The 26,237-nt window shown below is 36.3% G+C and overlaps 1 protein-coding gene and 1 pseudogene across 1 annotated transcript in view; both read left to right on the top strand.

Annotated features, from left to right (window-relative positions):
• MALRD1 (MAM and LDL receptor class A domain containing 1) overlaps positions 1 to 26,237 on the top strand; it is a 653,641-nt gene that overhangs the window by 471,892 nt on the left and 155,512 nt on the right. The window contains exon 32 of the mRNA XM_024129703.1: positions 24,591 to 24,748. Within this exon, the coding sequence (XP_023985471.1) occupies positions 24,591 to 24,748 (158 nt within the window). The remainder of the gene's footprint in view (positions 1 to 24,590; positions 24,749 to 26,237) is intronic.
• On the top strand, positions 14,693 to 17,809 carry LOC112066462 (peptidyl-prolyl cis-trans isomerase H-like; annotated as a pseudogene).

The raw sequence follows: 26,237 nt of genomic DNA, 5'->3' as shown, positions 1-26,237 counted from the left end.
GCCTGTGACATGAGATCAATGTAATCGTAAATGCTTTTCCAATTAATAGAGTCAGAGTAGAAGGAAGCTTGTATTCTTGTTTACTTTTACCCTGAAATCTTGCCTGATACTCAACACTTTTCTTAGGAATCTAACTTTCTTAGGAATTAAAAATAACTTTTTTCAGTGATAACTTTTCTTAGGGACAAAACTTTTCTTAGGGATAAAATCTAGCTTTTCTTTGGGATAAAAAATAATCTTAAATATTTGTGATGGTGAATTTTAAGTGTCAACTTGGAGGGTGTTTTTGGATGAGGTTAACATTTAAATTGGTGAACTTGGAGCAGATTACCCTCCATAATGTGGGTGGGCCTCATCCAATCAGTTGAAGACCTGAATAGAATGAAAAAGACCAGCCTCCCTGAGCAAGAGGTAACTCACCAACAGCCTGCCTTTGGACTTTATCTGCCCTGTTGGCTTTCTTGGGTCTCCAGCCTGCCGGCCCACACTGCAAATGTGGGGCTTGTCAGCCTCCATAATCACATGAGCCAGTTCCTATAATAAATGCCTCGCTATATTTACACAACATCCTATTGGTTCTGTTTCTCTGGAGAACCCTAGCTAATACCTCCTCTAAAAAACTGAGGCATAGAACAGTGAAAAAGAACAAGAACACATGGAGTTAAAATAAGTTTTCATAGAAGAAGTATACAAGATTGACTCCGCCATTTTATGTCCAGTGAAAAGAGAACAGTAATTTTAGCATTTATATATTCCAGGCAGATTGAAAATATCATGATGTTCAATTACAGCATAGATGTTCATTCTTATTTTAAAGCTGTTTCCTAATTCAGCTTCAGATTGAATATTTCTATTACTTTCGACCTGTCACGTTGTATTTTTTCTGTCTTTCATCAAGTTTTTCTTCCTTAAAAAACAAAATGAGATTAGTATACACCATGTTATAGGTTAATGGAACAGGACAGAGAATCAAGACACTTAGGTAAGTAATTAGGAGGATTTAGTATATAACAAAGGCCAATTCAGTGGGAAGAAGTTGTATTATTTAATATGATGCTGGCATAGCTAGTTGTCCACCTGGAAGGAAATGAAATGAAATTCCAGTTTTTCTTCTATATATTTCATATACAACATATATTCCAGATGGATTAAAGATGTAGATGTAACAAATTAAAATAATAAAACTCTTACCAGGAAAACATAGGGTAAACTATGTACAATTTAAGGTGGTATCTAACTTCCGAAAGCCCAGATATAAAATTATAGCTATGATAGAGCTTCCCTGGTGGCGCAGTGGTTGCGCGTCCGCCTGCCGATGCAGGGGAACCGGGTTCGCGCCCCGGTCTGGGAGGATCCCACATGCCGCGGAGTGGCTGGGCCCGTGAGCCATGGCCACTGAGCCTGCGCGTCCGGAGCCTGTGCTCCGCAACGGGAGAGGCCACAACAGAGGGAGGCCCGCATACCACAAAAAAAAAAAAAAAAAAAAATTATAGCTATGATCTAAATATTTCATAAACAAAATCAACAGGCATATAATAGATTAGAAGTTTTTTTCTTTACATATTACAGGTAGACTATATATATAGATAATTCTCACAAACTTATTAGAAATGGCAGTTTTAACAACAAAGAAAGATTTGCCTAGCCAGTTCACAGATGATCAAATTCAAATAATCAACAAATATATTAAATGATGCTCAAGTTCACAACTCATCAGAAAAATGCAAATTAAAATAATCAGATGGGAAGAGATTTTCAAAAGCCACTTATAGATGATTGAGAGATGGAGTGGAGGGAACAAATGGATACTCATTCATGGTTATGGGAAATTTTCTGTTTTGGAAAGCATTCTGGCCACATAGAAATACAAGGACCAAGACATAAGTACATGTGTGTAAGGATATTTATGTCAGCATTGTTTGCAGTTGAAAAAAAATGAGAAATAAAATGAACATGCATCATTCATACAATCATTTATTCATTCCTTTGTTCTTTTATTTATTCATTTATTAAGTGCCAGCCACTGTTCTAGGTCCTGGGGATACATTAGTGAATAAAACAGACAAAAATCACTGCCACAGTGGAGTTCACATTCTAGACGGAGGGAAAAAATAATAGATAAACATAATAAGTAAATAAGTGATATGGCCTGTTAGAAGTAGAGGAAAGAAAGAATAGAGGAAGTAGGATCAGGAAGGCCAGGGGATGGGTTGGGGGGAGGATGGCAGTTTAAATAAGCTGGTCAGAATAGGCTGCACTGAGAAAATGCTATTCGAAAAATGACTTGATGGAAGTGAGAGAGTGATACAGGTAGGTATCTAAGTAAAGAGTGTTCCAGCCCCAGGGACAGCCAGTGCCAAACACCCTGAGATCAGAGTGTGCCTGGTGGGTGACTCAGCCTGGACACTAGTGATGTTCTGGGTAATCTAATTAATTGTTGTGCGGCTGCCCTGCGCACTGTGTGATGCTTGGCAGTATCCCTGGCCTCTACCCACTTGATACCAGCATCACTCCTCTCCCGGGTGCTGACAACTCAAAATGTCTTCAGAAATTGACAACTATCCCCAAGGGACCAAAATTGCGAACCTAGAGGAACAGCCAATATAACTGGTTACATCCACAACACACAATATTACGCAGCCACTAAAAAGAGCGTTTAGTGCCATATAGCTGATTTGCAGGGATTTCCAAAAGATATTCTAAAAGGAGTAAAGAAACATGCAAAATGATTATATGGTGTGATCTAATATTTCTAAAACAAACAATGACTGCCCCCCCATCTGTGCATATGTATAACTCCATACCTAGATATTTCCAGAATAACTATGTGAACGTGGAAAACAGGATGAAAAAGGATACGTACTCGTTTATTAACATGAATTACTTGGATGGGTGATAAGGTTGGAGTAGAGGAGAGGAGGAATAAATCCAAAAAGAAAAAGAAAATAATTGAAACCAGGAATCACACCTCAAAAGAAACTCTAACGTACATGATGGTAGCACATTTATGTGTGTGTGGAAAATGTGGTGGATATTTTTAAGTTTTACTCCTTAAAAAGCCTGAACTATTGTATTTCACTCTTTTAATATTTATTTTTTTCTTCAGTATTTCTTTTCATCAATTTTACATTACTGAGTAATACATCTTTTTCTAAAATTTTAAAAATATAAATAACCAGAAAAAAGAAAACCCTAGTTGTTCCAGTAGCGTAATATAACCACCTTTAAGCTTCGTATTTGTGTATCCTGTCATTCTTTCTTAATACACATATTGGCCAATAAAAAGAAAGTTTCTACTTGATTTAGTACTTTAAAAAACATAGTGCAAACAAGTTTATGTTATGAAATATGTTTAGCAACATAGTTTTTATTATATCATAGTATTCTACTTGTTGGATATACCATAATTAATCAAATTATCTCACGGTAAATTCTTAAATTTTATTTCCTAATATTAAACATCACAGTAATCAATATACATTTAGATGGAACTTTTTTTTACTTTTCTGATAGTTCCTAAGGATAAATATTAGTTTCTGTTCCTTAAGAAACTGTAAGAAATAAACCAATATTTATTTCCTACTAAGATCCAGACAGTAACATCTAGATAACAAATGTTGGTGGGTTCTTTTGATAACATCTGCAGCAATCTTTCCTTCTCTTAAGACAATATTTGAAAATTACCGAGCATGTCTGCTTGTATAATACAACGAATGGGACAAAAAGTATTGTAGGCTCAGTTTAAGATAAAGTAGAAGTATAATCGATGGACATGAGAGTTTCCACACATTGTCCCAAAAGACAAACATAAATAATCTATCGATACCTTTTATGCAACAATTAAGGACTATTAATAGTTGTGTTTATTTTCTTTTTTTGAACTGTTATAGCTTGTGTGAGTTCATTAAAGACCACATGAAAAGTTTTCAATCTGTTAATTTATGCAATATGGTATACAAGTAATGTCACCCACAGATAAGGAAAACTAATCATTCTGACAGAATACTTTACTATCCTCCCTGTTAATCACTACACAAGACAGTATATTTTTGAAGAGTGCTCTTTTCAAAGCACTCTGATTATATCATCCTGGCTACACCACTACGGCTAACTAAACTTGTTTAGACATCACTGAGACAATGGGCTGCTAAATAGATTATAAGGACATTAATTAATGTTGACCCTCTGGGAAAAACAAAATTCTTTATGAGAAGGCCAGCAGATTCAAAGAGCCTACAGTCTGTTTCTAAGCATCACAACATCGCTGTTAATTAAAGCTACATTTATGGATCTTTTCACTTATTGTTACCGAGATGAAGCATTAGATACATAAGGAGGACATTTTCAATGCCCATCACAGGCCTATTTATGAGTCTTTTTGGAGCCATTGCCAAAGTTGTAGAGAGAAACTACAAGCATTAATCCACTCTCCAGTCTGCACATGAATAAATAGTGTTTGGGCTTAGTATATACGGGATTTAATGGCAAGAATGACATTTGCGTGACATGAATTAACAGAGGTAAAATTCAAAAGGCTGCTGTCTCTTTTTTATTCCCTTCCCTCATAACTTTATTTTCTTTTTAAAGTTATAATAAATTAACCATCTCCACAATTAGATTGTAAACTCCGGTAGGGCAGAAGTCACATCTTTTGCTATTTTTATATTCTCTCCAGCATTTAAACTTGAGTAGCACTTGATGAATACTTGTGTAGGCCTCATGTGACCTGGATCTATCTCCTTCTGTATTTATTGCAAATATTTTGGATTAATTAAGGCAACGTATATTTCCTGAGTGCCTACTAAACACCACACACAATGTGTTGGGAACTGAATTAAGTAAATGTTTGGAAGGTAACTGGAATGGAATATGCTGCCTGATATAACCCACATGCTTACTGTTGTGCAATTCTGTGTTCACAGCCCAAGGTCAAAAAGTACCCGCAAACAATCTTAGTGACACTAATGCTCTAATGTGTATGACAGCAGTTTAAAGTATTAAGTGTTCAACAAACAGAACTTACTTGGTACTTGGTTGACAGAGCCCTGCAGGCTAACGGGTGATAACTGTACTTCCTATTGGGCAGACAGGACAGATATTATTATTCCTACATTAGACATGAGGAACAAGAGAAGTTAAAGGTCTTCTCTGAGCCTGTATACGGAGTAACCAAGCCAGAAACGAACCCCTGGTGTTTGGAGCCTCATCCAAGCCTGTTCCCAGAACATGACTATCTACCTTCATCCTTATACAGCTCTGTCTGAATCTCCTTAACATCCATATTTGGGGCCACCTCTATTCCTTCTAGATTTATATCGGCATCTCACCCTGCTCTCTGATAGAGTAGGGAGGGTGGAGGCTTGGTCCGGGATATGGTGTGTTATACACAAAAGGCAGCCCTCGATCACATGTTTATCAGACCACTCACTTTGATCATGTCCACACACACTCATGCACACATACATACACATGCAGAAAGAGATAATAACTGTACTGGAACACATTTTTTAAAATTCCAATCCTTGGACCGGAAATGTTTGAGGTATTCCAGAAGGGAATAAAAAAAGCTGATTGGATCAGAACGAATGGAGTAAAAACAGCAGAAATCCCATCCTAGGGAAGCATGGTTCACTGTAGATCTTCCCAAGGAAGCTACGCAAATATTCTAAGATTAAAATCAAAAGCACTGTCCTGGACAGAATTGTGTCCCCCCCAAAATTCAGATGTTGAGGCCCTAACCCCCAATGTGACTGCATTTGGAGAAAGGGCCTTTAAAGAGGTTTTAAGGTCAAGTGAGGTCATAAATTTGGTGCCTTCATCCAGTAGAACTTGTGCCCTTATAAAAAGAGGAAGAGACACCAGGAGGCACCTACACAATGTAAAGGCCCTGTGAGAACCCACAGTGAAGGTGGCCATTTGCAAGCAAGGAGAGAGGCCTCAGGAGAAACCAACCCTGCCAGCACCTTGATTTTGGAGTTGAGCCTCTGGAACAGTGAGAAAATAACATTCTATTGTTTAAGCACCCAGTCTGTGGTATTTTGTTATGTCAGCCCGAGCTAATACAAATACCGAGAAATGTTATGAAGAATTGTTGAGAGTAACTGACTGAGGACCAGCACTCAGAACACCTGGCTGAGCTGGGAACCTGGCCCCACCCTTCATGTTTCCCTGCCAGGACCAGTGTTTCAAACACAACTGCTCACAGAAGTAGCTTTTTCTCCCAGGATAAAATCAGAGTACTGTCATCTAAAGAAAACTGGGCATCTGCCTGCCTGGGAAAGGATTATCATGAGATAATTAGATCCTGAAAAAGAGACAGGGTCGTACATGGGGCTGCACAGGATCAACACTATAGGTTTGCAGGGGGAAATAAAGATAACTCTGTCCAAGAATTAAAAATTGGAGCATTGCAGTTTGCATGCCTGCCGACCCCCTGGTCTCACATCCAAGGACAGTGGTTCTCAATCTTGGCTGAATATTAGAATCAGCTGGAGAGTTTAAACAAAGTACTAATATCTGGATCCACCCACAAAGATTCTGACTGAATTGGTCAATGCTGTGGCCTGGGCAGCAAGATTTTTAAGAACTCCCCATAAGTTTCTAATGTGTATCCAAGGTTGAGAACTACTGCCCCATAGGGACGTCTTTGTGGCTACATGTCCAACCCACCTGTCCAGCACCTTCTCTTCATTCTTCCAATCAAAGGCGAGCTCGGTGGGGAAACAGTTCTGTATAACAGCAGCGGAGATTCTTTCCTGTTACCTATATACTAAGCAACAAAGGCCTTCATTCAAAAGTTGAAATGAAATAATGCCATTTGCAGCAACATGGATGGACCTAGACATTGTCATACTGAGTGAAGTAAGTCAGGCAGAGAAAGACAAATATCATATGATATCACTTATATGTGGAATCTAAAAAAAGGCTACAAATGAATTTATCTACAAAACAGAAGTAGAGTTACAGATGTAGAAAATAAACTATGGTTACCAGCGGTGAGGGGTGGGGATAAATTAGAAGATCGGGATTGACACATACACACTACTATATATTAAATAGATAACTAATAAAGACCTACTGAATAGCACAAGGAACTCTACTCAATACTCTGTAATGGCCTATATGGGAAAAGAATCTAAAAAAGAATGAATATATGTATATGTATTAACAGATTCACTTTGCTGTATACCTGAAACTACCTCAACATTGTAAATCAGCTATACTCCAATAAAAATTTAAGAAAAAAAAAAAAAAGTTGAAATGGATAACCAAGAATTACCAGGCATTTAAAGAAAACCAGTGTCATGAAAGAAAAAGATAAGGACGTGAAAAGAGAACAGTTATCCCTGGAGGAAATAGATAACTCAGTGTGGTAGACATTTGTCATGTGTTCTTATCGCTCTTTAGAAAGCTACTGCTCTGTTTGTTGACTGTTGAGCCTTTAGAGTCCTGTATCACCCAACTTGTCATGTGCTTAGGATGAAAACTGCCAATCAGTTGCCCATGTGGAAGACTTTGATTTGAAAACAAACAGCAATTACCCTCTTCCATTTATTGCAGCATCCTGTAGGAGTATAATCATTTCTATGTGCAACATTATATAAAAAGTTGGGAATATATGTATATTCCCATGTATACATATATGTTCCAATAAATATACTTATATCTGTATTAACATATAAAATATGTTTCCTACTGACTAAATATTTAATTATAGTAAGGAAGTATAGTTCATCTTTAAATGTGATATAATAGTTATGAAAAAAGAGTTCTAATCTTGTAGAAATATATACTGAAGTATATAAAGATGATGGAATTTGATATTTAGGGTTACTTTCAAGTAATCTGGTGGTTTTGAGGATGTGGGTGGTAATATAGAGGAAACAAGACTGCTCATGGGTTGACATTTTTGAAGCTGGGTTTTGGGTAGATGGGATTTCATTATACTATTTTTTATACTTCGGTATAAATTTGAAATTTCCCAAAAGAAAGATGTTTTAAAAAATAGTTCCCCCAAAATATGAATGCAACTTAAGTGAAAAAGCCCTGGCAGTGTGACATCTAGCATGAAATAAGAACTGGATATTCAGAAAACACTAAGGGATTTGTACACAAGGTAGAAATGAACACATGAAAACAATAATAAAAATAATCTCTTCACTAGATTTTCAGATGATACTCAGAGAATCAACGTATATGATTTGTAAATATCTACTTCTTTTATTTTATCTGATCCTTAAACAATACACTGGAATTTGTTATGGTACCGGTTCACAGCAAATTTCTGCTTAAAATGGAAATTTTTTGGATACTTCAAGGGAAGTTAATTACTAACATACGACTGCTCTTCATCGTCATCATCATCATCATCACATTAAAGTCTGAGAAGAGTGTTAAAGGAAAACAGCTCGGATTTGTGTGATGCTTCAGCCACCCCTTTAAAAACGCATGTGACTAAATGGAAGAGTTTCTACAGGTGCGTGATGCCCAAATAAAATGAATTACGTTGGCATGGTGAAAAAATGTTTTTTCAGTCATTCATTCATTCAACAAATAGTTGTTGAGCCCATTTTTTGCTAGCTGCTGTTCTAGTTATTTGGAATATATATTGAATAAATCAAAAAGGGATCACTGCTGTCATGTGGCTGACGTTGTAGCAGAGGAGAATAGAAAATCAATATCAAGCATTATAAATAAAAAGCTTGTATAGTTTCTGGGAAGTTAATTACTATGAGGAAAATAAGGAAAAGTGGAGCCTTCAAAGAAGGATCAACCAGGAACCAGGAACCAGTGGAGAGTAGCCTAGAAGTTACAAGGGTGGGAAGGTGCTATAAGTTAAAGACATTTTTCTGTGTAGCCACTAGAATGAGGGTGCCTGCATTGCTGTTTCCTAAAGGGCTGTGGATGGATGTTGAATAGTTGTTGTTCTTATCCATTCACGAAAATCCAAACAAAAGGATTTTTTTTTCAAAAAAAATAAGGAGAAAATTCAGAGGGATTTAGAAGAAGAGAACTAACATATGTTAGTTAGGAAATGTTTCCTACGAGTCAGAAAAGGTAAAAGATTTGCATCTGTTATCTTATTTAATCCTTTTAATACATTGTGATGTAGAAGATACTAAATTCTTAGAAAGGTTAAAAAACTTGACCAAGCCACAAGGGTAAGTAAATACCCTTGTGGGAGGGGTATTGGAATATTGAACTCTCTGACTAAAAGGCTTTCTTTTATAGCCTATACTGTCTGATATGGTAGCCACCAGTGACATGGAACTGTTGAATCCTTGAAATGTGGCTGGTCCAAATTGAGATGTGCTTTAAGTGTAAAATACACACTGCATTTCGAAGATGGAGTACAAAAGAAAATAGAATTTTAAAAATATCTCAATAATTTGTGCATTGATTATATGTGGAAATGATAGCATTTGGGGAACATGGGCTTAAATAAAATGTATTACTAAAGATTAACCTATTTCCTTTTACTTTTTAAAATGTGTTACTAAAAATTCTAAAACCACATATGTGACTCACTGTTTGTTTCTGTTGGACAGTTCTGTTCAATATTACATTGCATACATAGAGAAGGCTTTCTTGTCTCTCAAGTGAAAAAAAACCACTTGAATTGACTAAAGAAATACTGAAAAGTATCCATATCTGGATATCTTCGAAGATGGGCAATCTCTTGCTTATGAATTCACACATTTGCCACTAGAAACTGCAAAAATTATCTATATTTAACTTCAAGTCTACTTTAAGCAAAAGGTACTTTGAAAAAAAAGAACACATAAAAAGTAAAGTGGGGTGATTATCTTCATAGTATTATATTGTGTATATTACATCCTAATAATTAAACCTTATCATGCAGTTTTTCTTGTGGTTTCAGTAGTCTCTATGTTAAAAATACTGCTTTCTGAATTATTGCCCAAATATGGTGGTTTCTTGTTCCATAACTTTCAAAGAGAAAAAATAATGTCTGTCTTTATTTCCATATTTTCTTTCATTTGTCTTCTATACGCTTTTTTTTTCTAATATGTAGTTAAGGTTCAAAGTTGATAGTCTATTGTTTTTATGAAATTACAGAGTTGGGAAATACCAGTTAGACAAGAGTTATGACTGTGTGATAACATCCCTATGAGGACAGGTCTTGTCTACATAACTCACTATACAAAAGGATCCCAGATCTGTATGTATACATTGTGTATTAATTCTTATAGGACCTACATTTTCAAGTAATCACCTTAAAATTTTTTCTTAAGTACTATATAATGAAATAATTTTTGTTGGCAGAATGATGCTTTCCTTACAATATTTAGTTGTTTCACTACTAGACAGCCATATTCTGAAGTTCTTGAATAGGAAGAACTTTGTCTTACTACAGAATTGAGTTAAAAATAGTGGCAATCACTGCATCATGAATCTCAAACACCACCACCACTACAACCATCACCACAACTATGACCAGCAGCGCGATCATCCGCATGGCCAGCGCGGCCACCTGGGCCTTTACTGGTCATATAAATTGATTTCCTTTGGATGCTCTGCTTTAACAATGAATTAGACAGCATTATCCCCATAATTGGATCTGGTATCATGTGGGATCTCTGAATTTATCTCAGATTCTTTTGAAAACTTTCTCTGTTCTACTTAATTTTAGAGCTGTTTCTTTGACTTGGCCTAGACAGATCCCTTTATGTTTAGCATAACTACAAAATATTTATGTAGTTATTCTAACTTTCTTTCATTGTCAGTGTTTTTCTTTATGCTCAAGTTATGCATTATAGAATGTATGTAAATTATGAATATTAGTATTTTTTCTCATTTCCTGCTATTTATACCTCCTTTTTCTTTCCCCTTTACGTTTCTCCTGTGATGCCCCCAAAACATATAAGCATTAGGTAAAAGGAGACATAGAATATTAGCATAAAATGAGTAATAATAAATAGCATAACATATTTTTCTGACTTTATTATAACTTTTGGTAACCTTTAATATCATCTTGTAAAAGTAGTTTGGCTCTGATATTTTCTAAAAATGTATTAATTCAGTAATTATGTACTTTAGAATGAAAGAGTACTAAAGAGTCTACTTTCATACAGTACAGATGAAGAGAGGTTTTTTATTGTTATCATTTATTTCTTTTTACTACTAAAAATTGATAATTGTTAAATGTAACTAAATAGAACAAGTCTTGTTGTCAAAAATTGTTGTGTCTATGTAGCTGGTATTCACTGAGTGCCGATCACCAGGTCCCTGGCTTTCTTCTGGCTTTCTTGTTTAATCCTCACAATACCTTGAAGTTTTACAGCAGAGGAAATGGGTGCACAGAGAGAATAAATAACTTGCCCCCAGCCACACAGAGGACACTTGTGGAATCCAGCACTGGGACCCATGTCTCTCTAAAGCAAAAGCCTACATTTGTAACCCTTAGTCTCTCAGGCTTAACATGACATTCTCAAAACTTACTGAAATGTAAAATGTGATGATCAGATAAGTGAATACTCAGTAGTTTCTCTTCTAAAACACAAAAATGTTGGAAGATGGCATTTTATCAGTATAAAATAGCTCAAAGCAAACAAGTACTTTTTTCTATATTTCTTATTTACTCTAGTTGCCATTTTCTGACCACAGTTCAGTATCATTTCTACTCTCTTTGTCTTGTGTTACTTTTTAGAACTACAAACATTCCACTCCAAATAAACAGCAATGCCAAGGAAAAAAAAAAACAGGAGACTTTTTTGGCTGATAAATCTCAGAATATGTCTTGCAGGTTTAGATTTCTCTAAACCATTGCAAAAAGGCAATGAAGGACACTCATCATTTGTTTGTCAACGACAGTTAGAATAAAGGCAATTCTCTTTCTCACTTCATCTTCCTGAAGTGAAAACAAGGGCAGTTCTCTTCATGAAGTGAGTAGTTAAGCCAGGGTTATTCCTCTTTTCCTTATTTTACTCTGAGACAAAGGGTAAACTTGACTTTGGTGATGTTTAGACAGCAAGAACAAGCCCAGATCATTTATAAGTCCTCTATGTGTCTTCAAAAACTCTCATGATCTGACAGTGATTTCCATTTTGTTGCCAAAAAGCAATGCTGGTGTCAAACCTTGAACCACTACCAATCATCCATATGTACCATTTGTGTTTTATTTATTTATTTATTTATGGCTGCGTTGGGTCTTTGTTGCTGCACGTGGGCTTTCTCTAAGTGCGCCGAGTGGAGCTACTCTTCATTGTGGTGCGTGGGCTTCTCATTGCAGTGGCTTCTCTTGTTGCGAAGCACGGCTCTAGGCGCGCGGGCTTCAGTAGTTGTGGCACATGGGCTCTAGAGCGCAAGCTCAGTAGTTGTGGCCCACGGGCTTAGTTGCTCTGCGGCATGTGGGATCTTCCCAGACCAGGGCTCGAACCTGTGTCCCCTTCGTTGGCAGGCAGATTCTTAACCACTGTGCCACCAGGGAAGTCCCCACATGTACCATTTGAATCAATACCCCAACCAATTTATATCACGTTTTTCTGCCTCTGGGGAGAAACAAAATCTTAATTTCTGTTTTTCTTTTCTTTGTCTTTGTTTTGTCTGTGTTCACTTAAAATACTTCCAGGAATACTTAATAATTGTTTCAGGTAGGACCCAGATGATGCTTTATTTTTTTTGAAATGCCAGGAGGCATCTGTGAGACATGGTGTTCAGTGAAAGGCATGTGAATGAAGCAATTCTTTTAGAATCCTGTAGGGCAAGGATTCTAAAAGAATCCTTAAACCCTGAATAAATAATCTGAAAATCTTTCAGGTTAGTTATCATTTTACAAGTATCCAGGAATCATAGTTTCTCTAAAAGGAATTTACTAAATGCATATTTATTTACAGACTTTATTTCTCAATAAAATAGTGAACCATTAAGCTTATCCCTTTCTATCTTCTCAGAACCTTGCCTCCTTGTATTTACTTCCTTTTTTGTGTGTCCTTAAATTTCCTCTTTATCACTACTTTGTGCCTTCAAGCATCACAATTCTCTCTTACCTTAAAAAACAAACAAAATGAAATACCTAACTACCTAACCTTAACTTTGTTTCCCATCTAAGTGTTATTGTTTTTTATTTTTTTAATCTCTAATTACCATTTCCCACACATTGTTTGTATCCCCTGCCTCACTACACACATCTTCTTTGACTCCCTACAATCTGTCTTCTGCAAAAAATATTATTTCTTCAGCATATAATTATTGGTCACTGACTTTTGGTCACTGATGTAAAACTGTAGAGATAATTGTTTATCAAATACCTTCCTGACTCTCCTGGAGCTTGTATTCTAGCTGTCTTTGAGGACTTTACTGATTTCATAATCATAATGACCTGATTCTTCTAATGCTGCATTTGATCAATCCACACCTTCTTGAAGGGTTCATCTGTGTTTTCGGTACAGTGGACTGTGATTTTTCCCCTAATGTTATATTCATATTTTGCGCTTTTTCTTTCTCCTTCTAAGACCTAATTGTGAGTCTCACCCAATAGTCTGACTTTGACCTTTTTATCTCTTTTCCTACATATTTTGCTTACTTAGAGGTTTTAGTCTCTCAGTGCTCAAAATTTGCTCATTCCTGCATTTATGCAGCCCTTATTTCCACAACCTCGTCCCATATTTTCAATTGCCAGTATCTCCAAGTCACATATTCAGACTCATACTTACCTTCCTTTAAGAAAGAATCTCCCATAAAATAAATGAAATTGAGTTATTTGTAGTGAGGTAGATGGACCTAGAGTCTGTCATACAGAGTGAAGTAAGTCAGACAGAGAAAAACACATACTGTCTGCTAACACATACATATGGAATTGACCACTTAGAGGGGTGGGATAGGGAGGGTGGGAGGGAGACGCAAGAGGGAGGAGATATGGGGATATATGTATATGTATAGCTGATTCACTTTGTTATAGAGCAGAAACTAACACACCATTGTAAAGCAATTATACTCCAATAAAGATGTTAAAAAAAAAAAAGAATCTCCTACTCCTGATTTTATTATTTCAGTTATTGACATTATCATCAACACAGTTAATTCTCTCTGAATTGCAAATTGTCACCTCTTCATTCTCAACTTATATCCTTTTCTTTCTTTGCATCTCCACCTCTGTCATCTTAGTTAACTCCTGGGCTATTGCACATGTCAAGGCACCTCATCTCCATGCAAATATTCTCCTAAACCAGGCCACTCTTCACACTGATACAGGGTTAATATCCCTAAATAATGACTCCTGGTCTCCAAATCATCAGAAGCTCTTCACTGCCTTTTAATTGGCTTTAAAGTCTTCCTATGTTCTTTCCCAAATTGCATTTCTGATTTCATCTATTATTCTTCTACAAACTGTGTTCTTGTCCCTCAAATATGCTTTGGGTATTATAAATGTCAACTTTGGGCCATATCATTTTTTTAGTATGACCTGTAATTTTGTGTCAATGGTGAACATGATGAATTGGTTTGAAGGAATCAAGATAAGCAGACCTGTAGTATAAGGTTTTTTGTTTATCTGGCTAGGAGTAAGGTTGTGTTTACCAGTTACTGCAGCTGTAGATGACAGAAGGTAAAGTTTCCTCTGGTGTCCTTGTTTTTGTCTCCCTTGTATCTTCGTGTCCCAAACTTCTTAAATAAGGTCTGAGAGATGATGCTCTTTCAGAACAGTTCCCTGTTAGTATGTAGGAGCCCTACGGATATGATGATGGGGTGGAAAGGTGCTGAGTGTAAGGTCAGGGGAATGGAAGCATTCTACAATCCTATGGTTTGAGCTCAGTCTTCTAGTGAGTCTGCGTCCTTTCACTGTGACTACTCTCACCCTACCCGACCCCACCCCAGACCCCTTAGGTGAGATAGGAAATCTAGAATTTGCCAAGAAAATTAGGCACACTTCCAAATGGCTACTTTTCCCCCTCTCCCTGTAAGAAGCAGAGGAGATTTTCCTCTCCAGTCTTCACCGTGAGAACTTGGTAGGGCTCCTGGAGGTAACATTGTTGGGGTGACCCAAAGACTGGTCCCCCTGGAGTTCATATCCCTCCAGCTTTCCCACACTGAGCCTCCAGCAATTTGTTAATTACAGTTTACCTTTTCCTCACCCAGTACAGGCTCCAGCCACCATTCCTCTCCCCAAGTTTCTGCTTTGCTGAGTTGTCACTGTCTATATCTGCCTGTTGTCTCTTCAGTTTTGGGGCGGCAGTTTCCCCTGTGATCTCTATTCTCTGAAGGATCTAAGAAGAGTTTTTTGAGTTTTTGTTGCTGTGAAGATGAAACTGATGCTTTCGAAGCTCCTTACATGCTGGACTGGAAACCAGAAGTCTTCCCCCATTGTTTTTTTTAGAATAATCTTTTCCCACTCCTATACAACTTTCTTCGCCTACTTCATCTCCACTGTATTCTTTAATATACTAATATAATCTACCATCTTTTATGAAGTCTTTCTATAGCCACCAAATTTAAGCCATCTTTTATCTGTTGAACTGCGTAGCAATTATGATCTACATCAATACTTGGTATTATATGCTCACAGTAATCCCAATGAGCTGTATATCATTATTATTATCATTATTATCATCCCCATTTGATAGATGATGAATAGGAGAGACAGTGGGATTTAGTGTTTTGCCCAAAGTCATAAAGCTCACAAGTATCAGAGTTTGGATTAGAACCCAGCTAGTCTGACCCAGAGCTTCTCTTCTAAATAGTACATATTGTTAGCTTTTTTTCTTAGAGTCTTTTGGGTATGTTTCATATTTTCCCAGTCATAACTTGTCCACCTCCCTAACATCCAAATGCAAGACATGGTGTCTTCTATATAATAGTTATCCAATCAGTAACTTGTGATTGATTATTTAATCAATTATTAAATGATTATTTCCACTGCTAAAATCATATTTATATCTATTCTTTAAATTTTTCATGAGAGTAACAATAATTTGCAGCTGTGTTCTAAGCACTTTACATGTAGTGTATCATTTAATCTTTACTGCAACTCCATGAGGTTAAAGTACCTACTATAATTATTTTATTGCTTCTGAGTCCTGGAGAATTTAAATAGGCTGCCCAAGGTCACACACCTAATAAGTAGAAGAGTCAGGATTAGAATCAAAGCCTCCAGTACCTGCAGACTTAACTAGTGGAAAATCCAGCCCACAGTTTCTGCTATTTATTTATTAAAAGAATATGATAATCCTGTTTTCTGTTTCCATAAAAATAAATATTCTCTTCTTATTTGCTTTCCATATAATGGATCAAACAAAATCAAAGTTCTTACCATATCTCACTTACCTAAAGAAAAGGGTTTATGATTTATATTTTATTTTACTTTTTAATCTCAACTTGGCAAATGAAATCAAGTTACAGAAATGCTATTAAGCCAATAATGTTTCCAAAGGCATCTTGATAAGAAAAGACACATAAAGATGTTGTTCAGTGTTCTTTTAGTATAAAGATTAAGAACTACAGAGTCCTTTGAAATTCCTATACTTATAGGAAGAACCAGCCAATTCCATTCATATTTCATCTTCGTGTGATTGAGACATTCTTGCTTCTGAACAAATTAGAAACTTTCAAAATAAGATGAATCTACCCTGCGTTGGCATGTCACAACTAGAAGCTTCACTTTTATATCAGAACATTGCATACTGAGGGGAAAAACTTGCAGCACCAAATTTGGAAATAGTAAATAGTACTGAAATGAGACATTCAGCTGAAAAACATGTTTTTAAAAATAGGTAATAGTTACTCTGAAGAGCATAATGTCTGTAGAATAAACTGTTGGAAAGGGTAAAAATAAAGAAATGCCAAAGCTATTCATTACACAGCTCTACAAAAAGCAAACAGAAGTGATATAATGACAGACAATGTCTATCAAATTCCATGAGAAAATTTCATCTGACTTGAGAGGCGCTGTGGTTGCCATTTTGACAACTTTGAGGAAACTTGTTCTCTGAGTATGTTTACATTTCACAGGCTGTAAAACTTTCAGATGCGAATAGACAGCACCTTGAAAATCTGGAGGTGGAGGGGGGAGGGCAGGGGGGGAATGAAAGTAAAAAAAGAGATTGAGGGCATTTCAACTGATAGTCATTATGCACCCTTCTATTTTAGAGTGAGAGACAGGTAGAAATTATAGAGAATGTAGAGCCCAGCTAAGTAAGTCTGACTCTGAGGAAGGGAGAATTTGCTATCTTGAAAGAGAGACATATTGCATCGCATTTAAAAAAAAAAAAACAAAAAACAAACAGGGAATCGTCTGCCTGCCTCAGTCCGTCCACTCACTGCCCTTGAGATCTGATTCTTCTGGGTATCACTCTGAATAGTCTTGACTGTTCCCATGTCAATTTATGTTGTTAATCTGTATGCCTGAGTGTCTGGACATCTGACTAGCTGGCAGTTCTGCACTGGAGAATTCAGAAAAGATGGGGTTCCAATAGGATACAAAGGGAGCACCTTACACAGGGTCATAAAAGATTTCATGATTCAGGGTGGAGATTTTGTTAATGGAGATGATACTGGAGTCTCCAGTATCTACCGGGGGCCATTTGCAGATGAAAATTTTAAGCTTAGACACTCAGCTCCAGGCTTGCTTTCCATGGCAAACAGTGGTCCCAGTACCAATGGCTGCCAGTTTTTCATCACCTGCTCTAAATGTGTGGCTAGATGGGAAGCACATGGTGTTCGGAAAAATCACTGATGGACTTCTGGTGATGAGAAAGATTGAGAATGTTCCCACAGGCCCCAACAATAAACCCAAGCTGCCTGTGGTGATCTCACAGTGTGGAGAGATGTAGTCCAGAGGAAGACTGAATGAGACCCTCCACATCTGCCATTGTAGGCCTTCCCTTGCTCGGGGTGATGCTCTTGAGTGAGATAAACTGGATTGGCCCCTGTGTTTGCTTCCCTGCCTGCTGCTGCCCCATTTGATCAAAAGACCTTGGAAGTATCACAGACTCAGAAGCCAAGATTTTGTGTTTAAGTTTTCAACTGTAAATAAAATTGTTCTGTTTGTTTGTTTGTTTTTACCGTGTGTTGTGTTGTTTTTAAATGGTTGTAATGATAGCCCTGTTTCCTCACTCCTTAGCTCCAGCTAGGAGTACTGACTCTCCCCAGTGGCCAGCATGGGCCAGAGCCAGGCCCTCGATATGTAGAGTTAATGCCTCAGATTTACAAGCAGTTGTAGCAGTCCCCTCTTAGGTTCAAGCTGATCGGACAAAGAAGGCAAAGCCCCAGGGCCTTATGTTCCCAGTAGGTTCATTTTGGTTAGTTCTAGAGCCTGTGGGTGAAGGGTCACTAGCTTGGGATATTTTTGGATGGGAGACCATTTGGTAGAATGTGTCTTGATCATGATGAAGTGGAAATCATTTATTAATAGTTAAAAATCTTGGTTTGAATCCGAAGTCATTTTTTAAGCAGTTGAGGTCTTGAGATGTTCACTTCCCCTTTCAGAGCCTCGGTTTCCTCATCTGTAAAATGGGGATAATAATACTACTTCATAGCATTGTCGAAAGGGTCAAACAAGAGAATGGAGATGAGGGTAACTTGTAGACAGTAATGTGTGTTGGAAAATGTTTGTTTTGAAAGGAAATAAAAGGATAACATAAAAACATAAAAGATAAAAAGATCCCATTGAGTATAATGTTTAGGAGGTAAAGGGAGTTCCCTGGTATTCCTTTCATGAGGCAGTTTCTATGTTATCCCATTCCTACTTTCTCCTGGCTCATGGCAGGGATGACTCATAACTACCAGCAGCAGGCTACTGCAGCAGCAGAGTAGCAGAGAGCTGAATTCTGTGATAAAATAGAACCAGGCTAAAGGTGCCATTTCAATGTATTGGGGGACAAGAAAGGTGGTGAGATACAAGGGCCCTATAGTTTGGATATTTGCAACTGTCTAGCTAAGTAAACAGGATTCAGGGCACACGGGGAAGAAAGGGTTGTGATCTAGTGGAGGAGAAATCTTCAAGTAACTAAACGGGGTAGAATTATAAAGAGAGAGGAAGGAAGATGAGCAGCTGGCATCCTGAGCTGATGTTCTTATGATGGGCCATTCAGTTGAATTCAATTACACTTGGCACCTGCATTCTTTGCCAGTTTCTGTCCTGGGCACTGGAGCTGTAAAGATGAGTAAGATGTGGCCTGTGCTTGTGACAGGGGATAGGCATGGTTTGCATTCAGTGTGGTGAGTGTTAGAATGTGAGCCCTTATAAGGACAGGAAATTTGGTCGTTTTTCTTTGTTTTTCACTGCCGTCTCCAGCACCTAGTCGCCAGTAAGTGCTCAATAAATATTTGTTGTGTGAAAAAAAAACAAACATTAGGCAGCTTTATTTTATGAGCAAGAGAAAAAAAAAGATGAAAATTGCCTACAATTTAAAACAGGGAATGAATTCAGATCACTTGAAGTGGGAAATTGTGTTTTATGATTTGACCCTAGTGCAAACTAGTATGATTCTGCTGAGGGCACTGGAACTTTAAAAATACAGCTTTCTTTTAAAAGTATTAACTGTCTATTTTAAAAAAACATGTTAAATTTATTACCTTATGGCATAATAACTCAATGAAACATTTTTGAAAACTCAAGATTGTAGCTAATAACATCTAAAAGACATATTAGAATCTTTACTCTCTACAGACACCAAACTTAAAAAAGAATGTCCGTGAAGCATGGTGATGGATTCTGAATGTGGCTAAAATATTTTGGCCTCTAATGTCAAGAAACAGTAGTGATTGGAACAAAGTACGCTTTGATGCTGAATTTGCCCTATTTGACACTAAGTCAGTTTTTGAAAACATGTCCAATTCTTTAAAGTTTTTAAGGTAAAAAATTGAACATTAATGAGAAATTTCTATCCAGTTCTTATTTTAACTAATTAAGATGTGAAATATAAAAGCTATACCCTAAGAATCTTAAGAACTTGTAATCATTACACCTGTACAAGCAAAATTGAAGTATTAATCTGAAAATTTACAGAAAAATCAGGAGTCAGAAAGTATGGGGAGAGGTAAAATTCAGACAATATTTAGTGAATGCCTATGTTCTAGAGTATTACATCTAGTAGTGTTTAATTAAAGTATGATAGGTTTTACAAAGTTAATTGAATGCATACTAATATATGAGTTAAGTAACATTTTAAATGCCCAGTAGAAAGCTGTGAAACAGTCCAAAATCAAACCAACAAACAAAAAATTCCGCTTCTGTAGAAATCTGTCCCACGAATGAGTGTTGTTGATCATTCCATATAGTTACATTTAAATAAAGCTGGTTTAATGATTTATCATTAAATTCTAACTATGTTGTGGCAGTGAGACTTTTCAGTTTTATTATCTGCTTTAACAAGTTCTGAACTTTATGTGGGAGGCTAGGTTCCCCTTGACCTTCCCCAAGGATTTTGCTAGATATAAATAGGTAATTTACCTATAAATAGGTACTTCTCAATGAAGCAACTGAAAGTTTATAAATGTTCGAAAGTGGGTCTAGTCTGACCTTGCTAGATAAAGAACGAGTCTATTTCTGAAAATATAATTCAATGTAAGCTTTTATAATTTTGTGATACAGTACATAGTTCCTGGATAATTCATAAATTTCTATTAATAATTTTAAGAGGCTAAGCAACTTTTCACCTTGATGGTTCTCCAGAAAAAATATGACATTGCAACAAGTCTATTCCATTTACAAAGTCAGACTTACATATGCTTGAGTTCTAGAATTTAAAATCCCCAAAGACCAAATTTGCAATGGTGGCTTCTAAATTGCCATGCACAGTCTGGCAATCTTAAATTTTTTAATGCATAAAACTTTACATGTACATGCACTAATACATCACACAGGAATTGACTTTCTAATTTTTGTGTTTGTGGGATTTTGTAAGACCAAAATTGAATATGCAAATCAGAAGAGGCTAGGTGGGGTGTGTTTTGGAAACTCACCCCAGTCCCCTAACTAATAATTGGAATTGCTAACTTTGATGTTGCGCTGTATACACACATTCCAATAGAAAGTAACTGTGGCTAATTAAGAATGAAATCATTTGTTTTCAGTTTGTGTGTTTTAGTTTTTAAATGCCTGTAATATTGTTGGAATACCAATAAGCATTAAGTTCTTTGGACTTAAATACTTAGTAAACAAAACTGCAATGTTGCTCCCCACCTGGGCTGCTGTGAAAAAGGTATTGGGACACTAAGGATGCTGTGATCTAAGTCACTCTGGGAGCCTATAGACAGTGACTAAGAATGGAGAACTTGGTTAGACTGAACTCAGGTTGCTGGGCAAACTTAAAATTTACCTTTTAAAACTAAATATTTTTGATGAAAATTATTCAAGAGAAACATCCAAATTAGTGAAGTTTTCATGTATTTTTGTAGTTAGAGGAATAAATTTACTGAAATACAGGGTTTTAAATCAGAATTCCTAACTTTGTAAAACAGATTAAATTTGTGTAGTGAACACAATCACTTCTTTCCCACTGCTCTAAATATTTGACCTTCAGCATCAGGTTAGCGGTAAAGCATAGAATGAAATATATTTGCTGTCTGAATTAAACATAATCAGCTTTTGAGTTAGAAGTTCATCAGTCTCATTATGTATGCCATACTATATAAGAGCTGAGCTACTAAATGCGGAATAGTTTCATACAAACATAGTTAACATTAATTTACCTTATTTAGAACTAGATCAAGGCTATTTCTTTACATCCAGTATAGGATGAATAGATTCCATATTTTCTTTTTTTTTTGCGCTGTATGCGGGCCTCTCACTGTTGTGGCCTCTCCCTTTGCGGAGCACAGGCTCCGGATGCGCAGGCTCAGCGGCCATGGCTCACGGGCCCAGCCGCTCCGCGGCATGTGGGATCTTCCCGGACCGGGGCACGAACCCGTGTCCCCTGCATCGGCAGGCGGATTCTCAACCACTGCGCCACCAGGGAAGCCCCATATTTTCAATAAAGTCTTAACTATATAAAAAAGTAATTATTATAGCTAATTGTATTATATTTCCTCATTCAGGGTAATGTTTTAAAGAATGTTTCATAAAGTGTAGTCTAAATGTACTGGAAGTCATCAAGAGTGTCAAAAGTAATAAGATGAAGGAAAACTTAGATGTTCTTGTTTAATCAAAATAGCATGGGTTTACAAGGGGGGGAAGGTGACGGGGGCGGTGGTGGTGGTGTGATGAATTGGGCGATTGGGATTGACATATATACACTAATATGTATAAAATAAGTAACTAATAAGAACCTGCTGTATAAAAAATAAATTAATTAAATTTTAAAAAATAGCATGGGTTTAAAGAATGCATGTTCTTAATGAATAAGCCAGGTTCTTGGTAGGTTTGACAGATGGAGTGTAGGTGTATCTTGGTTGTGCATGCCACATATGTCTTCATTTTCCAAACAAGAAAACAAGTGACATCCTTGCAAAGAAATGTGAAAGAAAACTTAGAAAACTGTTTCATTGCTGAATTAAAATAGTGTGTACAATTTTCCTAATCCAATATTTGCTAGCACATAAAATACATTTCATAGGACAATGAAGATAGAAGACTGTTCACTGATGCAATAGGGAGACTTTTCAACTTTTCAAATTATTTCCACTATCACTCTTTTATATTGAGGAAAATCTTGCTATAATAATTCACATGTCATGTTCCCTGGTTATTTTTCTTGGTTAAGATTTTTTTCTTTATTTTGCCAGACATTGTAAGGGTTCTTAGCGAAGAGAAATATTTTCAGTAAGGAACATTTTTTAAAAAATAGATACAAGTCACTTTCAGTTTCTCATCTGTCATGTAAGTCATTTGGAAGTCATTATTCCCATCCCCAGAACAACACAAAAAGCTGAATAAACTAAAAATCAACAACTCTTCCTGATCTGTTAGAGAATTGAGGTCAAAGGCAAACCACTGCCTCCAAGTTGGAGACAAACAGGAGAAACAGAATCACGGCTTCCTGGAGCAGAAGCTCACGAAGAGAAACCTCTGCAGGAATCAGAACTGGGGTAGGAAATCCTAAACTATAACTGATGAATTGTTGCAGGCTCAATGTGCACACATTTGAGAGATTAAAAACTCCCAGGGGATTCAGTGTTAGGGGGCTCCACACTTGTGTAAGTTTTAACTTCAGGAGTCCTGCCATTTCTCACAGTGAAGATAGATAGACCTCCTCTCTGCTTTGAGCTGGTGGAGGGGAAAGGTAGCCATTTTGAAATTTACCCAGAACGGTGTGTTCTTAATAACAAGACCTGCCCTCAAGAGAGAACACCAGTAAGTATTGGCTATTGCAATCGCTAAATCCAAATCACTGATAACACCAAATGTGGATGAGAATGAGAAGAAACAGGAACTCCCATTCATTGCTGATGGGACTGCAGAATGGGACAGCCAACTTTGGAAGACACGTTGTCAGTTTCATACACAACTAAACGTACTCTTACTATAAGATCCAGCTGTTGTGCACCTTGGTATACTCACAAGTGAACTGAAAACTTCTGTCTACACAAAAGCTTAACACACTGATGCTTACACAAGCTTTATTCATATTTGCTAAAGCTTAGAAGAAACCAAGATGTTCTTCATAGGTGAATGGATAAGCAAACTGTGGTACATCCATACAAGGGAATGTTATTCAGTGATAAAAATAAATGAGCTATCAAGCCACAGAAAGACATGGAAGAACCTAAAATGATACATATTGCTAACTGAAAGAAGCTAATCTAAAAAGGCTATGTAGTGTATGATTCCAACTCTATGACATTCTGGAAAAGGCATACTGTTAACTCACAATTTATGATTTAAGAACATATATCTCAGTAACAATAATAAATACCACAGGAAAAAAATACTTTTAATTAGAAAATATGTTAATAGCCTTAGTTTAGAACTACAAATAAATATTTAACATAAGAAAGTGTATATATATATATATTTTTTTCATTCTCCCCCAATAAACGCCACAGAGGGAATAATAACTATGACGAATTTTGATGATGTTGGCAGAAAAATAAAATCCAATTGTGTCTAAATGGAGAGCTCTTTCACATACTAATGCAGTTGAGAAGAACAGAAGTTATCTATTGCTCAGAAAAATAACGTGGTGACTTTAAGAATTACATTTCACTTTTCAGTTCTTGCCTACCATTCACTGTTACTTTGGTCAGTGTGGGAATCGGAACAACCAAAAATGAGATACAATATCAATCAGCCCCAGCAACCTCTGAACCTGCTCTACATGCAGCATACAAAATATTTTATGTACTTGAAACTGACAGACAGGTTTGAGCAAACTAGGAGAAAAGGAATACACTTTCAGAGTCAACACAACTATTTGATCACTTTATGCACAAGTCACATACCAAGGTGAATTTTATGAATCACATAGTCATAGTGACACTCTTTTTAATATTGGTTTAAATAATTAAATATTATTAATATATAACTAAGAAAAAGAAAATGAGTTGTGTTTAATTTTCTCTGTGTGTGTGTGTGTGTGTGTGTGTGTGTGTGTGTGTGTTTTGGGGAAAAAATGAAATCTGTACTTGATTTAAATATATTCTGCCTCATGCTATAAAACATATTTCACTAAATAAAAAATATATTCATCTGTTACAAGGTAGTGGCCAACACTTCCTGTATGTCAACTCATCTGGCCCCAAAGAAGGATACACTGCAAGAATCACTACTTCTCAATGCTTCCCAGCAAGCCTCGGAATGTGTACTGTTCGCTTCTGGTTCTACATGGTCGATCCCAGGAGCATGGGAGTATTAAAGGTACAAAAGGAAGATAGAGATTTGTCTTTCACTGAAACATTCAGAGCATGTGTTTAAACTTTTTTTTTTTTTTGGTAGTCAGACAACACCCATCCTGATTCTATTAACTTCTCATTTCTTTCTGGGGCGATGGGACTTTGGCAAGCAGTGCTGTCATTCATCTTAATCTCATTCAATATTTATCTCATTCACTGCTGCCACCTGAACTCAATTATGGCTCATGCTATTTAAAAGATTATCTAGAGATAAAAGATTATGGGCAGATTCTACATATATCTTCTAATAACAACTTAGATAGGGACAATGAAGAAATGTGATGAGAGGGATAATAATGGAGAGAATTTTCTTCCACAAAGTAAAAGCAAAGCACACTTAAGATTATAAGTATATATCAGCTTACACTAAAAACAACATATCTGCTTCATTTTTAACTAATTTAATATAATAATCTGCACCAAATGCAAATGTCTTTAAAGAAACAAGTTGCTGCATTTATACTTCTTATTGCATGAGAGATCAATGAATGAGCTTTTCATTCATTAGGAACCAACTATGAAATCTTAATTTCTAATTAAAAGATTGTATATCAGAACACAACATGTAGTGTTATTGCTTTAAAATTATACAGTCATTTCTTATTGGGATGAATACAATTTGGAATTGTTGTCTTTATCTCAAACATTGTCCCTTATAAATAATAACGGCTATTATTAAGTGATTCCTATCTTTCTGGCTGTTCATTTTAGCTTTATATGTGTTATCAGTTTTAATTCTCACATTCACCTGATGAGGTAGTATCTTTTTCCCAAATTTTTAGTAAAGAAACTGAAACTCAAAGTGGCTTAGATTACACAACTAGCCAAAAATCTGATTTCAAAGGTCTGACATCCTTTATCCAGCATTGTTTCTCAGATTTTCTTCAGTATTCAGAGATATCTAAGGAGAAACATGAGGGAAAGAAAGACTAAACGGCCTTATCAATTCTAGCCATTAATAGGAAAGAGAGCTCTTATCAAGTAAAAATAAAAACATGCAAAGAAAGTGGAGAAGTTATACAGATTCTATTTAAATGTCCATTTTCCTAAAAAGAAGCCAGGAAAAACAACAGAAAAAGAGATTCATTTTTAACAGTTTCAATACATGTGAGTCTATGTAGATCATGAGAAAATTTTGCATTTTTTTCATTGTTTTTACATACAGTATGTGAATATTCAGTAGATTAGCCTTTTGCTTATGCTAAATTTTGTCCAGGGTAATTTATAACTACTGATCTTAAAAAAGACTCTCTAACATGTTTTTACCGACATTTTAAAACATCGATGCTTCAATTGAAGAGGACACTAGTCAATGTTTATTTGTTACACGCGGAAGCAAATAAGAAATGGAAAAGCCAATGAACCATTCAATGGAATGCACGCAGATTCTAGTCACTTTCTAACAAAATGGTGCTTCCTCAATTCAAAAACAGTGTCTGTATATCCTTTCGCTC

The sequence above is a fragment of the Physeter macrocephalus genome, chromosome 11 (assembly GCF_002837175.3).
Source record: "Physeter macrocephalus isolate SW-GA chromosome 11, ASM283717v5, whole genome shotgun sequence".
Taxonomy (NCBI): domain Eukaryota; kingdom Metazoa; phylum Chordata; class Mammalia; order Artiodactyla; family Physeteridae; genus Physeter; species Physeter macrocephalus.
Note: the sequence above shows the minus strand (reverse complement) of the source record. Positions and strands in the feature narration are given on the sequence as shown.